Raw genomic sequence first — 20,811 nt, 5'->3', positions numbered from 1 at the left:
AAGTGCCCTCGCTTCCCCGCGAGGCGGCCGCAGAGCGGGCTTCTCAGCCCCGTGGTCTGGGCAGAGGAGCGAGCTCTGCGATGTTGGCGTGGGTGACGTGTCCGGCGTCGCTTGGCAGACGGTCTGTAGCCCAGCCGGTGCCTGCGTGCGGTGCTTCTGTGGCGCCAGCTGGAGCCGCCCGTGGGCCAGCGTGTCGGGCGCTGGGCAGACACCGGCCACGTGCCGCCTCCTCCCCGCGAGCTCGGGCGACTTGCGTGGGCGTGGCTCTCGGAGCCGTGCGGGCAGAGCTGGCGTTCAGCGAACGGAGCCGACGGTTCCCGGCCCGAACGCGCCACGCTTCCACGAGCCCCGCCACGGCCCCTCGCGCTGTGCTCTCCCCGTGTCCCTGCTGCTGGCGCCCACACCGCAGACCCAGCTGCCACAGCGCCACTTCGCCCCTTGCTCTCGCCCCTGCTCGGCCCGTCCCGTCCCGCCCCGCCCTGCCCGCTCCCCCCGCCGTCCCCTTGCCCTTCGGCCCCTGACGGTCCTCCTGGCCGCCCTGACCGCCCGTGCCCCCCGCGGACGTGCTGCCGTCTCCCCAGCTACCGCTGCCACCCCGCCCCTCCCGGCCCCGGCCTGCCCGGCACGGTCACTCTGACGGGCCCTTCTCTCTGCCCGTGTTACAGACATGCTGTCCAAGGAGCCTCCGTGGTGCGACGGCTCCACCTGCTATGAGTGTGCGGCCAAGTTCGGAGTCACGACGCGCAAACATCACTGGTAAGGCCCCGACGTCGCCTGCGGGGTCGGGGGGTGGCTCGCCGCTCCTGCCTTCTCCCGTGACCGGCGGGAACCTGCCAGCGCCCCGCGCGCACGCTGGCCAGGTGTGGGGTTGCGCGCCTGTAGCGGCGTCGCTGGGGGCCCAGGCTCCCTGCCCTCACCGGCGGTGCGCGTCCCCCTCCCCTCCCCCTCCCCCCCCCCGCACCGCGGAGCTGGGCCGTTACAGCCAGACTCCCCCGGCAGCAGCCAATGGCTGGGTCTCCATGGACTCAAATGACGCATGTGTCGGTGCCACATGGCGGCCACTGCACACCCGGCCCGGCCCTGCCCTGGGAGGCGGCTGCCCCTCGGGGCCCCCCCTCACGCCCCCCGCTTTGCCTCCACAGCCGTCACTGCGGACGCCTTCTGTGCCATAAATGCTCGACCAAGGAGATCCCTATTATAAAATTTGATCTGAACAAGCCCGTGCGAGTTTGCAACATTTGCTTTGACGTGCTGACTCTGGGGGGCGTCTCTTAGTGAGCCCCCCGGCCGCACCCCGGTCGCCTCCCGGGGGCCGCTCCGCGCGCCAGCCTCACCCACCCAGAGCAGGGCTGGCCCTCCCGTCTTCCTGCGGCAACAGACTGAACCATTAAGGACCCGCTGTGATCAGTCCCGTTCTAAGGATTCCGCGTGGTTGTTGGCGTGTCAGACTGTGGTCAGGGCCACCGGACGCCTCCCACCTTGGACCAGGCCGTGTGCCTCGTGGCCCCTGCGATGGGCATCGGGCCCCACTCTGCTTGCAGCACAAGGACCCTGGGAAAACCCTCCCCCTGCGGCAGCGTAGTGCCCGCGGGGAGCGCGCCCGCAGCGGGAAGCTGGCCTCACTCGAGGGTAAGTGGCTGTGGACTTCTGTGCGCAGTTTTCATAAAGATTATAGGATCCTCTGGCCCGAAGTCTTTTTTGTTTTTTGTTTTGTTTTGTTTGAAAAACTAAGCTGTATTTTAGGGAGCTAGCCCTTTAAAAAAGGCGAAATCTTTCTAAACAGGGTTCAAAGATGAGAGCTGAAAAACCGTGGCCTTAACTGAAAGCTTTACCGTATCCCTACGACTGGGTGTCGGGAGGGCAGTGTCCCGTTCTCTGTCCTGCCGCATCCTGTCTGCAGAGGCCTCAGTCACTCTGCCGCTGGGGCGTGCTGGCGGAGACGCGCTCTTACCGCGGCGCGCTGTTCCAGACGGCTGTGCTGCCCACGTTCAGAAACGCCCCCGCCTCCAGCAGCCCTGGTTCTGATGGCCAGCTTGCATCGGACCTCAGCGCACACTTCCTGCGAAGAGTCCCTTCCCGGGAGGGACACCGTCACTAGGCCTGGTGACGGGAGGGGCAGCGTGCGGCCTCGGGCCGGCGGCTGCCGGGTCGGCCCGCGTGTGCGAGCCTGCGGGGAAGATGCTGGGCCGTGAGCGGAGTGAGGCCCTCGAACTGACCGGGCCTCAGTCGCTGCTCGTGTGCGTGCCGACCCCGCAGCGCTTAGCTTCTTTTGAAGGTTTGGCCGGTTTAAAAAAAAACAAAAACAAAAACGTACGTTTAAAGAGAAACTTCCACCACTGCTTTAAGAAAACTAACTCCGAGATCAACACAAGCGTTCACGAGTTTTTTCAGAGATCGACAGTCTTAATCGTAATACTGATTTCTTCTGACATTTGATAACCACTGCATTGTTTTCGCATTAATGAAGAATGGATGTGTGTGTAAAGGGACTAAGTGTTTTTTTGCAACAGCCTGGTTGTTCTGGTTTGTTTCTTCGGGTAGTGGTGTGTCCTCTCTGTTGCTGTAGGTTTATACATTCTCTTGCCTACCTACGTGTGTAACATGAGCTGATGAGCCAGAGTGCTACTTTTTAATATTTCTGTGATTTATGAAATATATATGCTTTCTATGTTAATAGGAGCTTGTGCACAATGTTTAAAAGAAAAAATTAATTACAAGAGTTTTCCTGTCCCCTAAAGTCTGTGACATATTTCATACAGAACTCTTAGAGAGAAGCACCTGGTCTTGGCAGACGCCTGCCCACGTGAGGCCTGTGGTCGGTTTCCACGTGCGGGTGCCTGGACTGGGCCCCGAGGAAGTGAGGCGTAGGCCGGTGGCTTGACTCCTTAGTTGAAAAGTAAGATAGTTACGCTTCCGACGCGAGTCGAGGTGCTCGGTACGTTTACACCTGCTCTTCCCACGTTCACGGTGGAGAGTCAGTCGGGGCGTGGCCGGTTGTCTCGCCCCCGCCCTACCGTTCCCGGTCCTAGTAAAGTCTCGCCTCCGATCGCACATAAGATCTTAAAGTTGTGCTGAAAATGTGCGACGTGAAGCTTCCGTTTCTGCACAGAGTCCAGGGGCGGCTGTGGTGCTGAGCGGAGACGTGGGGGGACGCTTGGGGAGTCCTGCACTGGCTTCAGGGGCGTCCTCGCGTGGTACACGGGGGCAGCCCGCCCACAGTGTCGGGGTGCTCGCTGGCCGCATGCAGCATGTCCCGTGGTGGCTGGCCGTGGGACGCCCTCGTCATTGCCCAGGCTGGGACCTCACACGCTACAGAACTGCCTAGGCTCTTCGTGACAATTTCACCCATAGCTTAAATGCTAGTAGCAAAGTCTCAATTTTACCCATTCAGAAAATTGCCAACTGTAAACAGTAGGGTGGGAAGAATAAACCTCATGAAATACAATTTGTGCATCAGTGAATTAGCTCTGACTGCTTCCTGCTCATCGCCAGGCTTCCCGGACCGCGCACTCGTAGCCGTCTTTCCCTTTTTTAAATACTTCCGTGTGCAGTACAAGCCACGCGCCGTGTGCAAGGCCAACGGCTAAACTGACTTGCTGTGATCCTCTAACGTGGGAGTTCCCCACCAAACTTAAGTGCCTACACCTAGGAGTTTTTAGCTCTCTGTGATTTGTAGTGTGTCTCGCAGAATGATGGACTAGAACACGAGTTCCGTCTGCAGTTTCCTGCCCGCACTCGGTCAACCCCGGTCCCCAGGCTGGTTGAGGCTGGACCAGACCGCTCAGGTCGCCTGCCGAACCCTCTCCAGGAGTGGGGTCCCCGTGACCGCCCGCCCTCTACCTCAGCCCCGAGTCACTTCTGGCCGTGCCCACTCCTCTCCCTGCCCGGGGGCCCTGCGAGGAGCCCAGTGGGCCGGTGCGTTCACGACCACCGCACGCACACTCGTGCCCCTGCCTGTTAGCCGAAGGGAGTTGCGCTGACCTTGTCCAGAGGCGTGGAGTGGAGGGAGAGCCTAGGGAGGGGAGGGCTGTCATCTCCACCTGGGCCGCTCGACGGGAGAGAAAGAACACTGTCGACGACGTAAATGCTCGGGCCTGAGAGGCGCACCGGGCCCCTAGGTGACAGGAGCCAACGCAGGTGAGTGTGACGCCGTCACGACGGGGACCGAAGGAGCCCCTGGCACAGCTTCTCCCACGACTGGGATGGCTGCCCTCAGGACGAGCCCCAGGAGGACTGGGCACGGGACCCCCTAATCTGAAGCGCCCCCGGCTGCGGAGACGTTCCCGTCGTGTGGGAGCAGTTCGGCGAAGAGCGGATTGCTTGCTGAGACGCGCTCAGCACGTGCTAAATTCCCCGGGGTCGTCAGACGCCTGAGAGACCGTCTTTGGAAGCTCGTCGCCTGTACGGTGCCTCTTCTGTGTGGCGTAAATAACGTGCGGCCTGTCGCGACAACGTTGCCTTTCCGTAGCGAGGGGGGAGTCTAAACCGCTTGACCCCGTGACTTGTCCTCTTTGGGCAGATGTGTGCGGCTGGCTGTTCCCGTGACACCCGTGTGACACCAAGGGAGGGGCGGAGGCTGGAGGTGCGCCTCGGTTTCCAGGCCGTTCAGGGTGGCGCTCGGTGTGGGAGGACGGCTCCGTGGGTGGGACCACGACACTCCCATCCGCAGCCCGTGTGATGGAATGTATGTCTCGGATACCGGTATCGGCATTTTCTGTAACAATTCCTTATAACGAGGTAAAGTTGTGCATTTAACGTGGAAACTTTAATGAGACGTTTGTAGTTACTTTTTAACGCGGAGGTACCAATAAGCATTAAAAATAACCTTTTCAAACTCTTGATATGTGAACATATTTCTGTAACAGCTCACCTTCTAGGAGAGTTTGACTCGCCAGCAGCACTTTCCAGAAGCATGTTGTCGACAGCAGTCCAAGAGTAGCTACTGTGGCGTAGCCGCCCGCCTCCTCCCCGGGACCCGGCCCCGGTGAGGTCTCTCAGGAGCTGACCTGGCCCTCGCACGCTCTGGGACCCGCAGCCCCCTTCCTCTGTCTTCCAGCTTGCTCTCCCTGGTGCACAGGCACCGCTGAGTGCCGCCACAGGACAGTCCCAAGTAACCCCAGCAGCTGTCCTTGCGGGGCACGCCAGCCAGAACCCGTGGGCACACACAAGGACTGGGCACGGGCACACTCCAACGCGGTTGCCGGGGAAGCGCACTGGGTTTCTGTGCTTCGTTACTGATTAGCGGACGGTATTGGGCCAGTTTCCTAACGTCTGTGCCTTAGTTTCTGCGCCTGTCACACGGGAGTGCTGACCACGGCCCCTCCTGGCTCCCGCGGGTCCCGAGGAAGGTGATCGGAGGCAGGGAGAGGCCCTTCCTCTCCTGCGAGGACACCGATGGCGGTGTGCGTGCTGAGAGTCCCCTCCAGGGAGGGCTGATGGGAGCGCTGTGTGTGGTTTTCCTGCAGGAGTGAGTCTAGGGGCTCTGGTGGTGGGAGGGCTCTCAAGGCAGGGGTTCGGTTTGTCCACTGCCAATTTCTGAACAGACACGGCCCCAGGCTGTGTGTGGGGTCTCTCTGGTCACAGCTGTCCCACAACTGAGTGAGGGATGGGGCGATGGTCTGGCGTGGCCCCTCTGACCCCAGGCTGTCCACTCTGGGGGGGCAGCTGCCCAGCCTGGTCAACACAGCCCTGCTCACGGGGCTGGCGGAAAGCAGACGGTGGCTGCTGTACCCCTTCGCTGGACTCTCTCGAGGGCACAGAAGCCCCCTGCCCGGCATCCTTTCCGACTGCCAGCACATCTTACCCACCTGGGCCGCGCCGCGTGTGGCATCCATCGCCAGGGACCTGCCTCCCTCCGCCATAGGTCTGCCCGGGCCACCTCTGCTGGAGGGGGAAGGACGGGGATTTCTCCAGTGACCACTGGCTTCTTCATGGCGGAGCCCTTCAGCCCATTAAGCTGACGGCCTTCTCTCAGCAGAGCCGTTTGAAGATTTGCCTGGTGCCCCACCACGAGGAGGCTGTTCACGGTAAAGTACATGCTTGGTGTCAAAGAGGACGTGAATTCTTTTTGAGCAGGAAGTGAGCGAGCAGCCTGTAGGCAGAGAGTGGGCGCCCAGGGCCCTCTCTGGCCACACTTGGCTGGGGTGACACTAAGGGGGCCTGGTTTTGCTTCTTTCCATTTTCAGTTTGTTTTGGAGGGGTCTGAACTCCTGTGGACCCGGCACCCACCCTGGGCCTCGTTCCCATCCCGAGGATGGCCTCTGGGGGCTCTAGCAGGCCTCCTGCCCCACACCGTTAAGCCCCGAGGTCAGGAGCCTCGCTTGCCCCCATCCCACCCCACGGTACACAGGTGCCCGTAGACAGCTGCTGACCACGGAGGGCCAGATCGGTGGCCGTTCCCACCAGCAAGGACAGCAGGCATGTAGCCCAAGGGCCGCGTGGGTCTCAGGACAGGAACCTGGAGTTCGAGGCCCAGCTCCACTGCTCTGTGCCCTTATTAGACTCTGAGCACCTGAGTTGCCTCATCTGCAAACTCAGGGCTAACTCTGTGCACCTACTACGCGCTGGATACTGTGGGTGTGGGACACGAAGCTGGGTAACTTCGGTCTCTGTCCAGGGAGGGAGGCGGACAGGAAACTCATGAATAAGAAAGAAGGCGGCTGTCACGGGCCACGTTAGCACAGGCTCCCAAAAGGTGCTGACTTAGCAGAGCTGTGGAGAGGTCGGAAGTGGACAAGCTTAGCACAGGAGGAAGGGCCTGCCTGGTGCAGGCCCCGCAGGCACCTGCAGCTAGGAGGAGGCTGGAGGGAGCTGTGCACGAAGTGATGGTAGGAGAGCCACGGCTGGAGGGTCCCAGCGGCCAAGGAGTGGACGTGGGGGCCACCCTGGTCATCCAGGGGGGACTGCTCACAGCAACGCGGAGGGCGGGGAAACCAGGGACCTGGGGGTTGGGTGGGAGGAGCAGAGCAGCAGAGGAGGGCGTCCTGGATGGCTGCCGGGGTCCTCACATGCCGTGACTGGGTGTGCATGGCCACGGGGACATCACCAGGGAGGAGAGGAGACTGAATGCCGGAAATGTGGAGTCTGGGTGCCTCGGAAGTGCTCTGGGGAGCCTCCTACCTGGACGCAGCTGACGTGGGAGACCTGGGTGGGGGGGGGCTCATGGGCCGAGAGGGGCTCCTGGGGGAGAAAAGGGAATCAGACAAGAACTAAGGGAGGGTTCCACTGAGGCCCTCAAGTGTGACGGGTCCGGGAAGGCTGTGGCTGTGGGACTTGCCAAGTGCAGAATGTGCCCTGCTGTCGAGCTGGCGACTGATGCGGGGTGAGCGGGGCTGAGAAGCAGGGGCGGCTTTCAGGCTGCGGCGGGAAGTAGCTCAGTGCTACAGAGTGGTGTTTCCTTCGTGACTGGAGGGAAGCCGGGGTTTCCCGCACGCTCGGGAAGAGCCGAGGCAGGAGGGGGCAGCGAGGGTGGTCGTGGGGTGTCCAGGTGCCCACTACTGCCAGGGGAGGGGAGGCAGCCTCCGCTTTCTAGTGGGCGGGTCTGGAGAGCTAGCGAGTTAATGACGAAGGACGGCGAACGTTTAGGGAAGAGCTGGGGGGACCAGGAGACCCGGGAGGAGAGACACAAATCTGGGACCGCACCAGGCTCCGTGGCCTCGCCTGAAGGTGGGAATCTCCTCCCCCACCGGCTCGACCGGGGTACGAAGCTCATCGGGTCGGCCCGGGAATTACAGGTCGCCCTGGACGCACAACCCCCTGGGAAAGGCGTCCGGGATGGGAAACCACTTTTTACGCAGGTGTGGGCGTCTGCCACACCTAAGTGTTTAAAAGAGAATATCCTCCCTTCAAATTGTTGCTTTGTTCAGAGGCCTCTGGATTTACTGCCTCCGTATGAGCAAAAGCCCGTCCACTTCCAGAACCAGCCTGCCTGGTTTTATTGTCCTGTCTCGTGGCACTGGCTGGGCTCAGACCAACTACTTGTGGCCGTGGCTCCAGGCAGGGGTCTCAGACATACAAAAAGTGGTTAAGAGTCAGGGCTCACAAGCTTAACCAGTGGGGAACACTGGGAGTTACGCTGACGTGTTAATTTACACGGCTTCTCTGGACCTGCCTGCCTGAGTCACAAAGGGAAGATGTGTCCCCTCTTCTGCAGTGCCCCCAGCGCCCTCACCGGCCGCGGGGAAGGATGCTGCTGGAGCCCAGAGCCTGTTTCCTGGCCTGGCAGTCCCATTAGTTTTGAGGGTGGTTGGCCTCTGAGGGCTCGGACGAAGGCGGCAGGTGGGTCTGGGGGAGAAGTGGCAGGGGCGGGCGGGCCGCCACGCCGGGTCCCAGGCACAGAAGTGTGGGCAGATGCTTGCAGGCGCTCCGCTTCGTGTCGGGAGCCACGAGTGAGTGCGGCAGGCAGGGCTGTCTGCGATTAGCCCGGTGGGAAGGAGCAGGTGACGGCCAGTGGGGGGCAGCCTGCATACTCCTCCAGGTTGGGGTGATCCAAGTCCCCACGGTTTGTGTGCACAGGGAGGCCCTGAGCCTGGTCGCTGGGGGGTCCGCTGGTTCTCACGCACACACAGTGGGGCTCCTTGGCACCTGGCTTATACAGCTTCCTGGGGACACCGGTCCAGTCTCTGCTCACACCTCCGCTAGGGACAGAAGGAGAGGGGACTCTTAGCGTGACCGCGGGAGCTCTGCGGAGGGGGAAGGAGGAGTGATGTGGCGTCTTCCCAAGGTGGTGGTCTGCGGCCTGTGTCCCCCGGCCCCTCACCCTCTCCCAGCTCCTCCGGCATCCCCTGCCGTGGGCAGAGTCCGCCATCCGGTCCCGTGCCTTCCCAGGGGCAGGCGTTCCCCCACTGGCCTGGGAACTTTCCAGAAGCAGTGTCTGGACCTGATTCTCTTCTCCACTCCCCGCTGCAATCCTAGCACGAGGCCGTGTCTCCATCTTAGGGTCTGGGGCTCATGGCTGAAGGTGGGCAACTGAGGCTACGACCCAAGGCTAACGGGTCACACCCTGCGAGAGGCCCCATCCTAGGTGTCACCGGGCTTCAGAGGTGGAGCATTGCGCTCTGGCCCAGCGTGGGCCGGTCCCCGTGGGCTCACAAGGAAGGTGAGAGTCTGGACCTGGTGCCCCGTGTACGTCCCAGTGTCTGGGACCAGGACCTGGTTAGAAACCACCCTGCTGGTGGCTCCCCCAAGAACAGGCTGTCAGGGCTCGGAGATGCCCTCCTTCCAGCCTCCTTCCTCCCAGGGACCCTTACTTCACACCCAGTCCCTATATGAACAGACGGGGGGGGCCGAGGCACAGGGGTGGGGAAGGCATTAGGGCAAGAGGGGGCCACAAAGACAGGGCTGGGCGGGGGAGGCAGCCTCCCAGGGGACCACTGCTCTCCGGGGCCCCTGCGTTCGGGCCCCCGTGTCCCAGCCTGTCCCTTCAGGTGGGCAGGCCGTGTCTCTTCAGAACTGGACGGCGGGAGCTTTCCTTTGGCCACGGTGCCTCTGCCTCCGGTGAACTGGGCCGGGCCGGGCCCAGGGTAAGCGGGTGGCTTTGGCTGTCTGCTTTCTGCACAAGGAGTCGGCCGTAAGCAGGGCAAGAAGGCCTCTTCCCGCAGAAGAGGGGGAATCTACACGGTTAGCACTCCGGGAAGTGGCTTCCCTACCCTTCCCAGGGAGAGCCGGGCTCCTACTGGGAGGCCCTTGAGGCTGGGTGCGTGGGGGATGCCTCTTCCGCACCGCAGCCGAGGGGGCTGATGGCTGCAGGTGCATGTGCGTCCAGGCTGGCCTGATAATCAGAGCAGAAAAAGACGTTTTGTCTCCCGCTCCTCAAACAACCTGGGATAATCCCCGCGGCATCTACCCGAAGCGGGCTCACCTCACGTTATTCCTGCGGGAAAGGCCGCACTTCCTGGAGCCACTCGGAGGTCGTAGCGTCTTTAAGACGGCATCTCAGGTCATTGCCGCCAGGGGCCGTCCCCCACCGCTTCACCCCTGTCTCCTGTAGGCAGGAGTGACGTGTGCGGAGGAAACGGAGGGAGGCCCTCGCTCGGATGGGTCGACGGGCCAAAGCGAGCAATGGCGCTCGGGCCTTCCCACGCCCGGGCCAGGGTGTCTGGGGAGCTCAAACAGAACACAGGCCCAGGTCCCAACCGTCCCTCACTGTCCGTGATGTCGGTCCTCGGGAGGCTCCAGCACGGAGCCAGCATCGAGGATCGCTACCCAGAGCGTGTGGACTTTGAAAAGTCCCTCTGGGGGAACAGCTGGCTTACGGCTTCACCGAGTCCCGGGCAGGACGACCTGGAGGGAGGCGGAGAGGGCTCGAGGGGAGCCTGCTTACCTCTCTGGGGAGCACCAGAGCCGGCTGCCCCTGCTGGAGCTCCACTCGGCGTTGCACGGCGGGAACTTGCGCTTCTCCTCCAGCGCCCGCCGGCCTGCCTCGGCGCCCCGGGTGATCACGGCTTCCACCTGGGCCAGTTCTGGGGTCGGGAGGCCATCCTCTCCGTAGAACCTTCCTATCACCCTTCCTGCGGTGATGGGAGAGCGGAGGTCAGAGTCACGCGGGAGGGACGCACGAGTAAACGCCTCGCCTCCGTGGTGCAGCGCAAGTCCCCAGGGTTTCTGGGTTGTGGACTGAGAACTCCTTAGAGTCTGGCGAGACCCCTGCTCTAGCTGCGGACGCCTCCAGCACGGAGGCCGTGGGCTTCGCCTCACGTGCCGACGCCGCTTCTCCGAGGGCGGCGCTGCGAGTGACCCATCCTTCCGTGCCCCGCAGTGCTCGAGGCACCTGTCAGACAAGTGGCTGGCTGGTCAGGTAGCACTTCTGTGGCTCGGTTCTTCCCCACGTTCAATTATTTTGTCCGGCAGAACTACGAATAAGTCATTTATTGAGCATTTACTCGGCGCCGGGCGCTGTGCTCACACTGCCACCGTTCTGCGAATCCGCTTAAGCACCTATGGGAGACGAGCTGGGGTCCCCACTCCCAGAAGAGACACGGGAGGCTGAGTGGCTGGGGGCCCATGAAGCTAGGGCTCACGTTCTCCATCCACCACCCTCTTCCCGCTCGGTCTCACTCAGTCCTTGGTGCAGTTTTAGATTCTTTCAGAAGAGCCAGCGAGTGGTGCGTGGGCCTGTGGGCCTGAGCCCGAGCAGTCAGTTGTCCTTCGGGGCAGGGGCTTTCTCGAGTCCCGCCGTCCCGCACCAAGGACGAGCAGCAGAAAGTACTCTCAAAGGTATGACCTGCCCCCGCTGTGCCCGGACGCCAGTGGCAGCTGCGTGCCGCGTGCCCAGCGTTTGGGCCACCCCTCGGGTCCACTCAGCCCGACTTCGGTTCTGCTCACATCACTTTTGTGACCTGGCTTAGGAGCCGCCACCCCGTTCCAATACAGCACGTACTTCCCTCTGCTCGTGTCCGACCTCTAAAAGACACGGCGATTCTGCCCGTCCCGTTTCCACTGCCCCCAGCCTCACCCGAACTGTGGGCCCCAGCGGTGGCCTCCCACCCGCTCCGTCCACTTCGGTCCATGCCTCCCTACTGTTCTTCCTGCACAAAGCAACCGAGCCATCTTCATAAAACACGAGTCACGTCCTGTCACCTCCATGCCTGGGCTGGCCCTCCAGTGGCTTCTGAGAGCACGTGGATCAAACACAGACTTCTTCTTGTCAAGGCCTCCAAGGCTACAGCCGTCCCTTCCCCCCTCGTGTGCTGCAGGCCCCGGCACACGGGCTTCTTTCTCTTCGCGGACCGTACCTCGGCACTGCCGTTTGCTCAGCCTAGAACGTTCTCTCTCCAGACCTCAGTCTGACTGCCCCTCACTCCCAGCCCCTCCTAGAGGCCTCCCCGACCGTCTGCTCTAAAGGTGCCACGGGCCCCTCCCCCCATCACACTGGTTTTAGTCGTACACAGCCCTATCTGGAAACGCGTCATCGGTTTCCTTATTTACGGCGCGTCTCTCCCACCGGTGAAACCCTGGCACTCACAACAGCTTCGTAGGGAGCGTTCATCTTAAACGCTTACTAGAGCAAACGAAGGGTCGGGACCAGGCTTGCCGCCTAGGAGGCGGCCTAGCAGAAAACTTTCTCCTGGAGGGTCTCCGTGCAAAGCGACCAGCCCGTCGTGGTGGGTTTTAGAGGTGAGACCCCAACAGAGGGCAACAGTAACGGAGGCAACAGAGAGACTTGTGGGAGCCGTGTCCTGGGAATGGTGGTCGCCACCGGCTGGGTCTCCACACCAGTGCTGTATCTAGAACACACAGAAAAGAGACCTCATCTGCTCGTGCAGCTTCGCCACGTGGCTGCCAAGGTGGCTTCCCGTCTTCTTGTCCGTGCGCGCAGCACAGAATAAACCTTCATCCTCTGACGTGGCCCGAGGGTTTCTGGGCCCCTAAAGAGCCTAACACGGCCCACGGCCCATCGAGCGAGCTAAGAGCACAGGAGCCGCACCAGCTCATCGCTGGCCCAGCTCCCACCAGGACGGAGCACAGCTTACCCATCGTAGGTGTTCAGATAGACGCGGACTGTAGCTAAAATCTCTGTGAAGCCTCTCGAGACCACACCCCTCCCCTGCCCTCACACGCACACTAACGCCCTTCAGACAAGGCTGGTTCACTCATGTGCACAGACACATCAGTTTGCTCCCCAAACGTCAGGGTGACGTGTTTGCTCTGGCACCCTTTGCCCACTCTCAGAGCTCCGTCTTTATTGTTTTGTGTTAAGACTTATTGTCCTTATTAACCAAAATGTTTCAACCAGCCTCCTGAAGGTCTGCAGAGAGGTCAGTTCCTTCAGTGGAACAGAGGCCAGACACGGTTGTGGCATCGGGAATGACCCGGGGCAGACTGGGTGACAATAAAGAAGGGGTCTGCAGGCTGGAGGGACAAGAGCCAACCAAGAGCGTGGGGTGGGGACCGGAAACAGAAAGAACGTAGGTGGTATGAAGAAAGGCCTGATCAGTCCGATGCGGAGGGAGCAGAGGAGTTAGTACAGATGCCAAGGCCCTCAGAAGAGGTGACCCGGGTAGTAATGACAGAGCAGACATTCAGAGGTATTAGGGGCAGAGAAAGAACGCCTCCAACTGAGACCCGTCCCGGTGGTGAGGTGACACCGACGTCCCTCAGGAGCTCAGCTGCGTCCAAGGTGGGTTACAGTGAGAGGTCAGGGCTGCAGGGGATGAAAAGAGCCCAACCACCCAATGTCCAGTGTTTACAAAGCCATCTAGTGTTTAGAGTCTAACATTTCTTTAGGACACCATCGGTTGTCTGTTTAAAAGGTGATTCCCTCAAGCTTCACCAGTAAGTAGCAAGTGCAGTGCCCTACGTGACCGGCTTTAACACACGTGGGATCAGCCTGACTTCTACCCGGGAGACGGGTCCTTCAGGGTGGACACAGACTAATGTTTGTCCGTCTCCTTACAGAACAAACTAAAACAGTATTTGTCAAAATGGAACACAAACTGAGGCTTCAGGCCTTCCTGACGGACGGGGTGCTGAAGCCCGGCGCCTGGGGCACGGCGCGGCGCCTGGAGCTGGCTGTTCAAGGGTGGTGCAGGCCGTCACTAGCTCCGGGGCCAACAGAAGCCAAGCTGAACGGCCGTGCCATCTTCTGCCAAGATTAAGAGAGAGGGAAGCCGCCGTCCCAGCCACGTCCTTCTGGGACTCATTGCCACACTAACCACCAGAGTTTAAGGTGAAAGATCCATGGGTATTTTGCAGATTTTAACCTCGAGTCCAGTCCCCTGAACTCCAACCCTTTAGAAGACTGCCAAGCCCACTGAAGAAAATCTACGGAAACGGCCTGTGGAATACCTACCAACGAACTCGTAATTCTTCTCGTAGAACGACAGCCAGTTTTGAAGTGTCAGCAGCTCTGAAAATGACAAGTCGGACACATCGTCCACCAGGCCTGCTGCAGAGTGGTCCCCTGTCACAAACGCCCTGGACGCGTCTCGGCCTGCAGGAGAGAGGGGCCCACATAGGTTAACCTGCAGATCACCGGCACTGCAGCGACTCCAGAACCTGTCTTCTGAGAAACACCTGACAACCCCCACTGTGCATCTCCAAGAAAAGCTCGTCTCCCCTCCTCTGGGACACATGCTCCCGGATCTTGGACACGTATCTTGGCGCTTATCGTCTTCTTCGTTTACCTTCAGCAGCATTAACGTGTCTTCTGGCTTCCGTGACACTACATTCCTGGCCTTCCTCCTCCCTCTCTAGCTTCTTTCCTACCAGCCTTAGGGATCAATTCTTGCCTCCTCCTCTGCTGTCCACTCCTGTGGTTTCACAACCACCTCTACGCCAAGTTTGCCAGACTTCTCCTCAGCCCTAGACCGGTGTATCCAATGGTCTACTCAGTGCCCCTTAGATGTTTTACAAGTGTCACGAGTTCAAATGTCCACACTACACCAACGAGCACCCCCACCCCAGGAAACCTGCAGGCATTCGAGTGTTTCGTATCTCGGTAAATGTCAAACGGTTCCTCAGTGCAGAAATGCAGTCCGCAACACCTCCTTTATCCCTCGTGTCCTTGAGTGTCTTCCTTTTTTTTAATGTTTGTTTATTTTTGAAGGAGAGAGAGACAGAGTGTGAGTGGGGGAGGGGCAGAGAGCGAGGGAGACACAGAATCGGAAGCAGGCTCCGGGTTCTGAGCTGTCCGCACGGATCCTGACGCGGGGCTCAAACCCACGAACTGTGAGTTCGTGACCTGAGCCGAAGTCAGACGCTCAACCGAGCCACCCAGGCGCCCCCTTGAGTGTCTTCCTAAGTGGTTCTTCTATCCGCGTGTCTTTCTCTGTGTGCCACTAAGCTGGCCCAGGCGGCCACTGTCGCTCATCCAAACTACTACAGCAAACCCCTAGCAGCTCTCCCTACGTTTGTTCCTTCCCTACTATTTTTCATACATCATTTACACTGGTATTTTAAACATGAACCGATGTCATTCTCTCGATTAAAAACCCTCAGGGGTTTCTGGGGCACCTGGGTGGCTCAGTCGGCGGAGCGTCTGCCTCTTGATTTTAGCTCAGGTCGTGGTCTCACGGTTCCTGGGATCAAGCCCCATATCGGGCTCAGCGCTGACAATGCAGGGCCTGCTTGGGATTCTGTCTCTGCCCCACTCCCGCTCATGGTCTCTCAAAATAAACAAACTTTAAAAAATTGAACAAAAAAAATCCTCAGCGGCTTCCTTTTACCCTGGAACTATATCCAGATTCCTTAACACAGTACTCAGGGCCCTACACTGGCAGCCACCAATCCTGCCTTGCCCACGGTGCTCTCTTCCTCTCTCTCCTCCCCGTTAGGTTAGGGCCTCTGGTAATACAAGTGTGTTTTCCCTTCAACATTGTCACAAAAATGATTCATTGTTTACGTAATAACTATTTAATGTCTGTCTTTTCCACTAGTCTGCAAGTTTTATCAGGGAAGAGAACATACCAAACTCAGGATTGATTCCCCAGTGTCTGGTAGGGCCTAATCTTTAGTAATTATCAATAAATATTGGCTATCTGAAACCCGTGCATTTATAATCAATTTTCAGTAAGTCAGTTACCAATAATTATTTTCAATAATTCAAGGGAGGAAAAGTTATTTTTTTAATGTTTATTTATTTATTTGGTTAGAGAAAGCGTGTGTGCACGCACCCAGGTCTAGCCTGGAGCCTAGACCTCAGAGCTGTGAGATCGTTATCTAAGCTGTAATCAAGAGGATACTTAACGGACTGAACCACCCAAGTGCCCCAGGGGAAAGAAGAGTCTTTTCAACAAATGGTGCTTGGACAACTGGATAGCGAGATGCGTAAGAACACATCATATATAAAGTTAACTCAAAACGTAGCAAGGACCTGAACATGTGGGCTAAAGTATAAACTCTTAGAAGAAAACATAGGTATAAATCTTTGTGATCTTGGATTAGGTGATGGTTACTTAGATGAGACACAAAAGGCACAAGCTACCAAAAAATAAACGGACTAGACTTGATCAAAAATTTAAAATGTTGTGCATTAAAGTAAACCATCACGAAATGAAAAGCCAACCCATGACATGGGAGAAAATATCTGCAAACCATGGTCTGATAAGGGTCTAGTATCCAGGGTTTATAAAGAACTCTCAACGAACTCAATAAGAAAAAAAACTCAATTAAAAAATGGACAAAGGATTTGAACAGACATTTCTCCATGAAAATAAACAAATGGTCAGCAAGCACAGAAAAAGATGTTTGACGCCTTTAGTTATTCAGGAAATGCAAATAGAACTACGATGAACTACGACATCAAAGCCACTGACTATAATAAAAAAAAAAAAAGACAATAAAAAAGACAAATTTGGCGAGAATGTGGAAAAACAGGAAGTCTAATACACCAGTGGTGGGAATATAGCCGCTTGAGAAAACAATGTGGCGGTTTCTCAAACCGTGAAACACAAGAGTTACCACATGACCCAGGAATTTTACTCTCAGGTATATACCCAAGAGAACTGAAAACATGTCCACACGAGCGTGTCCACGTATGTTCATAGCAGTGCTCTTCCTAACAGGCAAAAAATGGAAACCCAAACGTCCAACAAATTATGAACAAATAAACAACATGTGGTATACACATATACATAAAATGGAGTATCCTTTGGTCATAAAGCAGAATGCAGTACTGATACAGGACGATACAGGCTGAACTTTGAAAAGACTGTGCTAAGTGAAGGGAGCCAGACACAAAAGGCCATGTGTATGATTCCACTTATATGAAATGTCCACACAGAAAGTAGACAGTGGTTGCCAGAGGCTGGGGGGTAGAAGGAGTGGGGACTGCCAGTGGATATGGGGGTTTCCTTTGGGGGGAATAAAAATGTCTGGAATTAGATTGGGAAGATGTTTGCACAGCTTTCTGACTATATTAAAAACTACGAGCGCCTGGGGGGGGCTCAGTCGGTTAAGCTCAGGTCGTCACGATCTCGCGGTTCGTGGGTTCGAGCCCCGCGTCGGGCTCTGTGCTGACAGCTGAGAGCCTGGAGCCTGCTTCGGATTCTGTGTCTCCCTCTCTCTCTCTGCCCCTTCCCTTGCTTGCGTTCTAGAGTGCGCACTCTCTCTCTCCCTCTCTCGAAAATAAATATTAAAAAAAAAAATTAAAAACTACTGAATTGTATGGTGTAAAAGGGTGGATTTTGTATTATGTGATTATATCTTCATATAATAAAAATACTGACTGAACGAACAAATGAATAAAGGAACATGTCTGCTGGACCCTCCTAGACTGTGTGGGTGGTGGGGAACGTTAAGTTAATTTGATTCCTCGGCACAGGGCACAAGGCGGGCTGCACAGTAGCGGTCAAGGAAGGGATGCTGGACGAGTAACGGGCACAAAGGAACTCAGCAGACTGTAGACACATTGCAAGGGGAAAATCACCCCAGAGACGAAAGGGTCTATGCTCACACTTGTGCTTCCCACCAGGGCAGCTGCAACAGGGGTGTGACGGGGCTGGGCGCCACCAACTGCCCCTCCCCTGACAGCAAGTGAACCCTGACTCCAGTACCAGCTCTGCTGCTAGGTCAGGGGGCAGCTCTGGGGAAGTCCCTTCCCTGCCTGGCAACACCGACTGACCCCAATTCCTTCTCTGTGGATGCTTCCGGTTCCCGGAGTTCTCCCTAGAGACACGGGTCACTTGTACTTAAGCACCAGACGCAGCTTCCCCATTCCCCAAGACTATGACAGATGGACATGCTTATTTAATACCAGCCGTCAGTGGCCTTAAGCTCAGCGTTTTTTCTCCTCCTTAATCTGGGAGGCGGTTGTCCCTCTGGGCTGGTGGGACAACACCTCTCCAAGAAAGAGGCTGGAGATCCTGGCCCAAGGCCTGTCAGCACTTAGTTGTGGGGGCTTCAGGCAAATTCGTCAATCCCCTCAACTACAGAACAATAAATTTCATCCGACAAACGTTCCAGGCCTAACGGATACGCAGCTCTGTTGAAGGGCTGTGAAGCTGAGCAGACCCGTTCCGTGCGTTCCTACCTCGTAACCTTTAACGGAGACAAGCGCACCTGTACTAGAAGCGAGAACAACTTGCTATTTTCAGGGGGAACATGGAGTGGGAGCAAAGAAAGGTTCCTTTGGATAGGAGGCGGCTGGAATCGGTCGGGGAACTCCGAGGGCAGGGACAGGTCTCACTCATCTCTGCCCCGAGCCGCGCAGTGCGGCACAAAGCAGGTGTTCGGAGGCTGCGGCCGGTAGGCAACTGAAGAGGCAGGAGGCCTGCTTCTCGAACCTACGCCGCTAAGAACGGACGGGACAGACGGGGGTGGGGGTGGGGGGTAGGTACGGGCTGGTGACAGTCGGCCACGGTCCCGACCGGGCCAAAGAGACCAGAGCGACGATGCAGCGGAGCACGGCCCCCGCACCGGTGTGAGGAACGTGGGGACACAAAGGCCGGGGAACGGATGAACGAACGAACGAACGAACGAATGAGCGCACGAGCGAACGGCGCAGAGGCGGCTACGGGCCCGCGTCGCGGCAGAAAAAGGCGTGAGCCGCCTCGCTGATACCTGCGAAGCCGCTATAGTGGGCCCCAGGCTCGTAGTGCCTCCGGCCGGGGGACACGTCGTAGACGCGCCCGAGCAACGCCAAGTAAAGGCCCGGGTCCCCGGCGCCGCCGCGGTAGCGGGCCAGCTCCTCGGGAACGAAAAGGCGAAGGCCGGCACGGCCGCTCCACCAGCCCAGCCACCGCGCCGCCGCCGCCGTTGCCGCCACCGCCGCCGCCAGGCCCAGCCAGAGCCCTCGCCCGCCGAGCCCCGGCATCCGGGCCGCCGCAGGGCCCCGGCTCCTCGCCAGCGGCCGCCCAGCCCTCCGCGGCCAAGATGGCGGCGACGCAGTTGTGACGTCACCGACGCGACGCCCTCTCGCCCCCGTCCGCGTCCCCAAAGGGACAACGGGGGACTGAAGGGGAAAAGGCTGTGGCGAAAGGCACTCCCTGCCTCCGATGCCTTTCAGTCATTTTCCAGCGTAGCTAGTGAACGTGGAGAGACACCGAGTAAGGAAGCTGACGAGGGCCTGGCCGCGCCGGGCGCCGCCCCCGGCAAAAATGGCGGCAGAGGCGGCTGCGGCATGACGTAGACGTGAGGACGCACTCGCCCTCTCGAAAATCGGGGCTCCACCCTCCGTCCTCCGCGTGCTGTCTGTCGGCATCTGGTAGAATCCGCTTGACGGCGCCTTTGCGACGGCAGTCCTCGCTTGACGGCGACGAAGCCGGAAGCTCCAGCCGCCGCCGTCGTCCCCTCCCTGTCCCCGCCCGCCGGGTGCCGCCGGAGGTTGACAGGTCGAGGCGGGGAGGCGGCGGCGGCGGCGGCGGCGGCGGCAGAGCCGGACGCCCGAGACGGAGACCCCATGGGGAACGCTCCGAGTCACAGCAGTGAAGACGAAGCCGCCGCCGCCGGTGGCGAGGGCTGGGGCCCGCACCAGGAGTGGGCCGCGGACTCGGGCACGATCCCCGGCCCGGGCCCCGCGGCGCCCGCGCTGCCGCCCGCCGCGGCGCTGCTGGAGCCGGCCCGGCTGCGGGAGGCGGCGGCGGCGTTGCGGCCCGCGCCGCCCTGCGAGTCTCTGGTGTCTAGGCACCACGGCGCGCTGCTGCGCTGGCTGGAAGAGCGGCTGGGCCGCGGCGAAGAGTCCGTCACCTTGGAGCAGTTCCGGGAGCTGCTGGAGGCTCGTGGCGCCGGCTGCTCGGGCGAGCAGTTCGAGGAGGTCAGGCCCGGCTGGCGACCGCGGGGGCGGGGGCAGGGCGGTCGCCCTCTAGGGCGCGAAGAGGTGGGCAGTGCGGCTCTAGACGGGCCAGGCAGGAAGCCACAAGGTCCGCAAGTTCGGAGGATGGGAGCAAGGGGCGCTCGCTTCCAGCCTGGACACTCCGGGGGACGGCTGCGAATCTCTTTAACCTTTACTAGAGGTGCGGAAAGCCCAGACTAGGCCGTTCGTGCTTGGAAGACCTGGACAAGCCAAGCCCAGATGTCTTTGCATGTGGTAGTACAGACATTTGTGCCCTGGCCTGACGCTGGATCGGTTGCTCTCTGGATCTCCCTTATCAGGCTCCGGGACAGTGTAAGGGAAGGGAGGCGTAGGGATCGAGGGAGTGGCAGTGAACACAGAAAACCATTCTGTTTTATTGACCAGAGCACCTTCCGAGTCCAGTGTGGGCGCCTAACAAATGCGGGAGGAAAATGACACACAGTGGAAAATCTCACTTTCCAGCAGCCATTCTCATCGCACAAAAACTAGCATTTCCAAAGTACACGTTTGTTTCCAGATAGTTGAAGAACCGTATTTTAGACTCAACTTAAGCCTCCGCGTAACCTAAAACTGATAGACAAACGTCAGGTTTCCTGTAAATACTTGTAATTATACAGCCTTTGGCATAAGTCACCGACATCATCTCTATTAAATGGTTAACAGCAAATTGATATGGCAACAATGTTGTTTCTTCAAAGAGATTTTAGGAATCACCTGTACCGTTTCATTGTGGAGTTAAAAAGAACTGAGCCAGGGTCGTCCACTGAGTCATTGGCAACCTGAGACTCTCACTCAGATCCCTTGATTTTTTTGGTTTCTTTGTCTTATGTCCCACTGCCTTCTTCTTGGGACCCTATTTCTTTAACTCCACAGCGCTATGACAAAAAGATGCTTATTTTGTGAAAATGAGTAAGCCATGTAAAATCTTCAGTGTCGGTGAAGGGTGAGTATATAAAGCAGTAAACCGACAGCTAGTTGTAATGACGTTAAAAAGTGATGTACACTTTACAACAAGAGGCTCTTAAAGTATTTTAAGAACGTTTACTGTGTGTAGTCAGAATTCAGATACTGTGGTTTGTGTG

At 58.5% G+C, this 20,811-nt stretch overlaps 3 protein-coding genes across 9 annotated transcripts in view; 2 read left to right on the top strand and 1 right to left on the bottom strand.

The window, feature by feature from the left end:
* The window catches only part of ANKFY1 (ankyrin repeat and FYVE domain containing 1), a 76,428-nt gene extending 73,793 nt beyond the window's left edge, over nt 1–2,635 (top strand). For 3 of the 4 annotated variants that reach the window (XM_078437952.2, XM_078437951.2, XM_078437953.2), the window contains 2 exons: nt 666–756; nt 1,143–2,635. In XM_078437952.2, the coding sequence (XP_078294078.2) occupies nt 666–756; nt 1,143–1,275 (224 nt within the window). In that variant the 3' untranslated portion in view covers nt 1,276–2,635. The remainder of the gene's footprint in view (nt 1–665; nt 757–1,142) is intronic. The other variant, XR_013552159.2, reaches the window with a different exon arrangement.
* A 5,275-nt stretch (nt 2,636–7,910) lies between these two features.
* On the bottom strand, nt 7,911–18,810 carry CYB5D2 (cytochrome b5 domain containing 2). The gene is made up of 4 exons (XM_060647678.3): nt 18,499–18,810; nt 13,790–13,930; nt 10,322–10,508; nt 7,911–8,636 (listed from the first exon to the last, which is right to left on the bottom strand). Exons 1-4 carry the CDS (start codon nt 18,749–18,751, stop codon nt 8,417–8,419), a joined length of 801 nt encoding a protein of 266 aa, XP_060503661.1. The 5' UTR covers nt 18,752–18,810; the 3' UTR covers nt 7,911–8,416.
* Nucleotides 18,811–19,217: 407 nt separating this feature from the next.
* The window catches only part of ZZEF1 (zinc finger ZZ-type and EF-hand domain containing 1), a 102,177-nt gene continuing 100,583 nt past the window's right edge, over nt 19,218–20,811 (top strand). For all 4 annotated transcript variants that reach the window (XM_078437950.2, XM_078437948.2, XM_078437949.2 and 1 more), the window contains exon 1: nt 19,218–19,690. In XM_078437950.2, the coding sequence (XP_078294076.2) occupies nt 19,337–19,690 (354 nt within the window). In that variant the 5' untranslated portion in view covers nt 19,218–19,336. The remainder of the gene's footprint in view (nt 19,691–20,811) is intronic.

The sequence above is a fragment of the Panthera onca genome, chromosome E1 (assembly GCF_046562875.1).
Source record: "Panthera onca isolate mPanOnc1 chromosome E1, mPanOnc1 haplotype 2, whole genome shotgun sequence".
In the NCBI taxonomy this organism is placed as follows: Eukaryota; Metazoa; Chordata; class Mammalia; order Carnivora; family Felidae; genus Panthera; species Panthera onca.
The sequence above is the reverse complement of the archived record's forward strand: the minus strand, read 5'-3'. Positions and strand labels throughout refer to the sequence as shown.

Coding starts and splice junctions, on each gene's coding strand:
- CYB5D2 (XM_060647678.3), bottom strand. CDS start 18,751: ATGCCGGGGCTCGGCGGGCGAGGGCTCTGGCTGGGCCTGGCGGCGGCG. Junction 10,509..13,789: donor GAAGAATTACGAGTTCGTTG/GTAGGTATTCCA, acceptor CCATCACCGCAG/GAAGGGTGATAGGAAGGTTC. Junction 8,637..10,321: donor CTCTGGTGCTCCCCAGAGAG/GTAAGCAGGCTC, acceptor TTCTGTCCCTAG/CGGAGGTGTGAGCAGAGACT.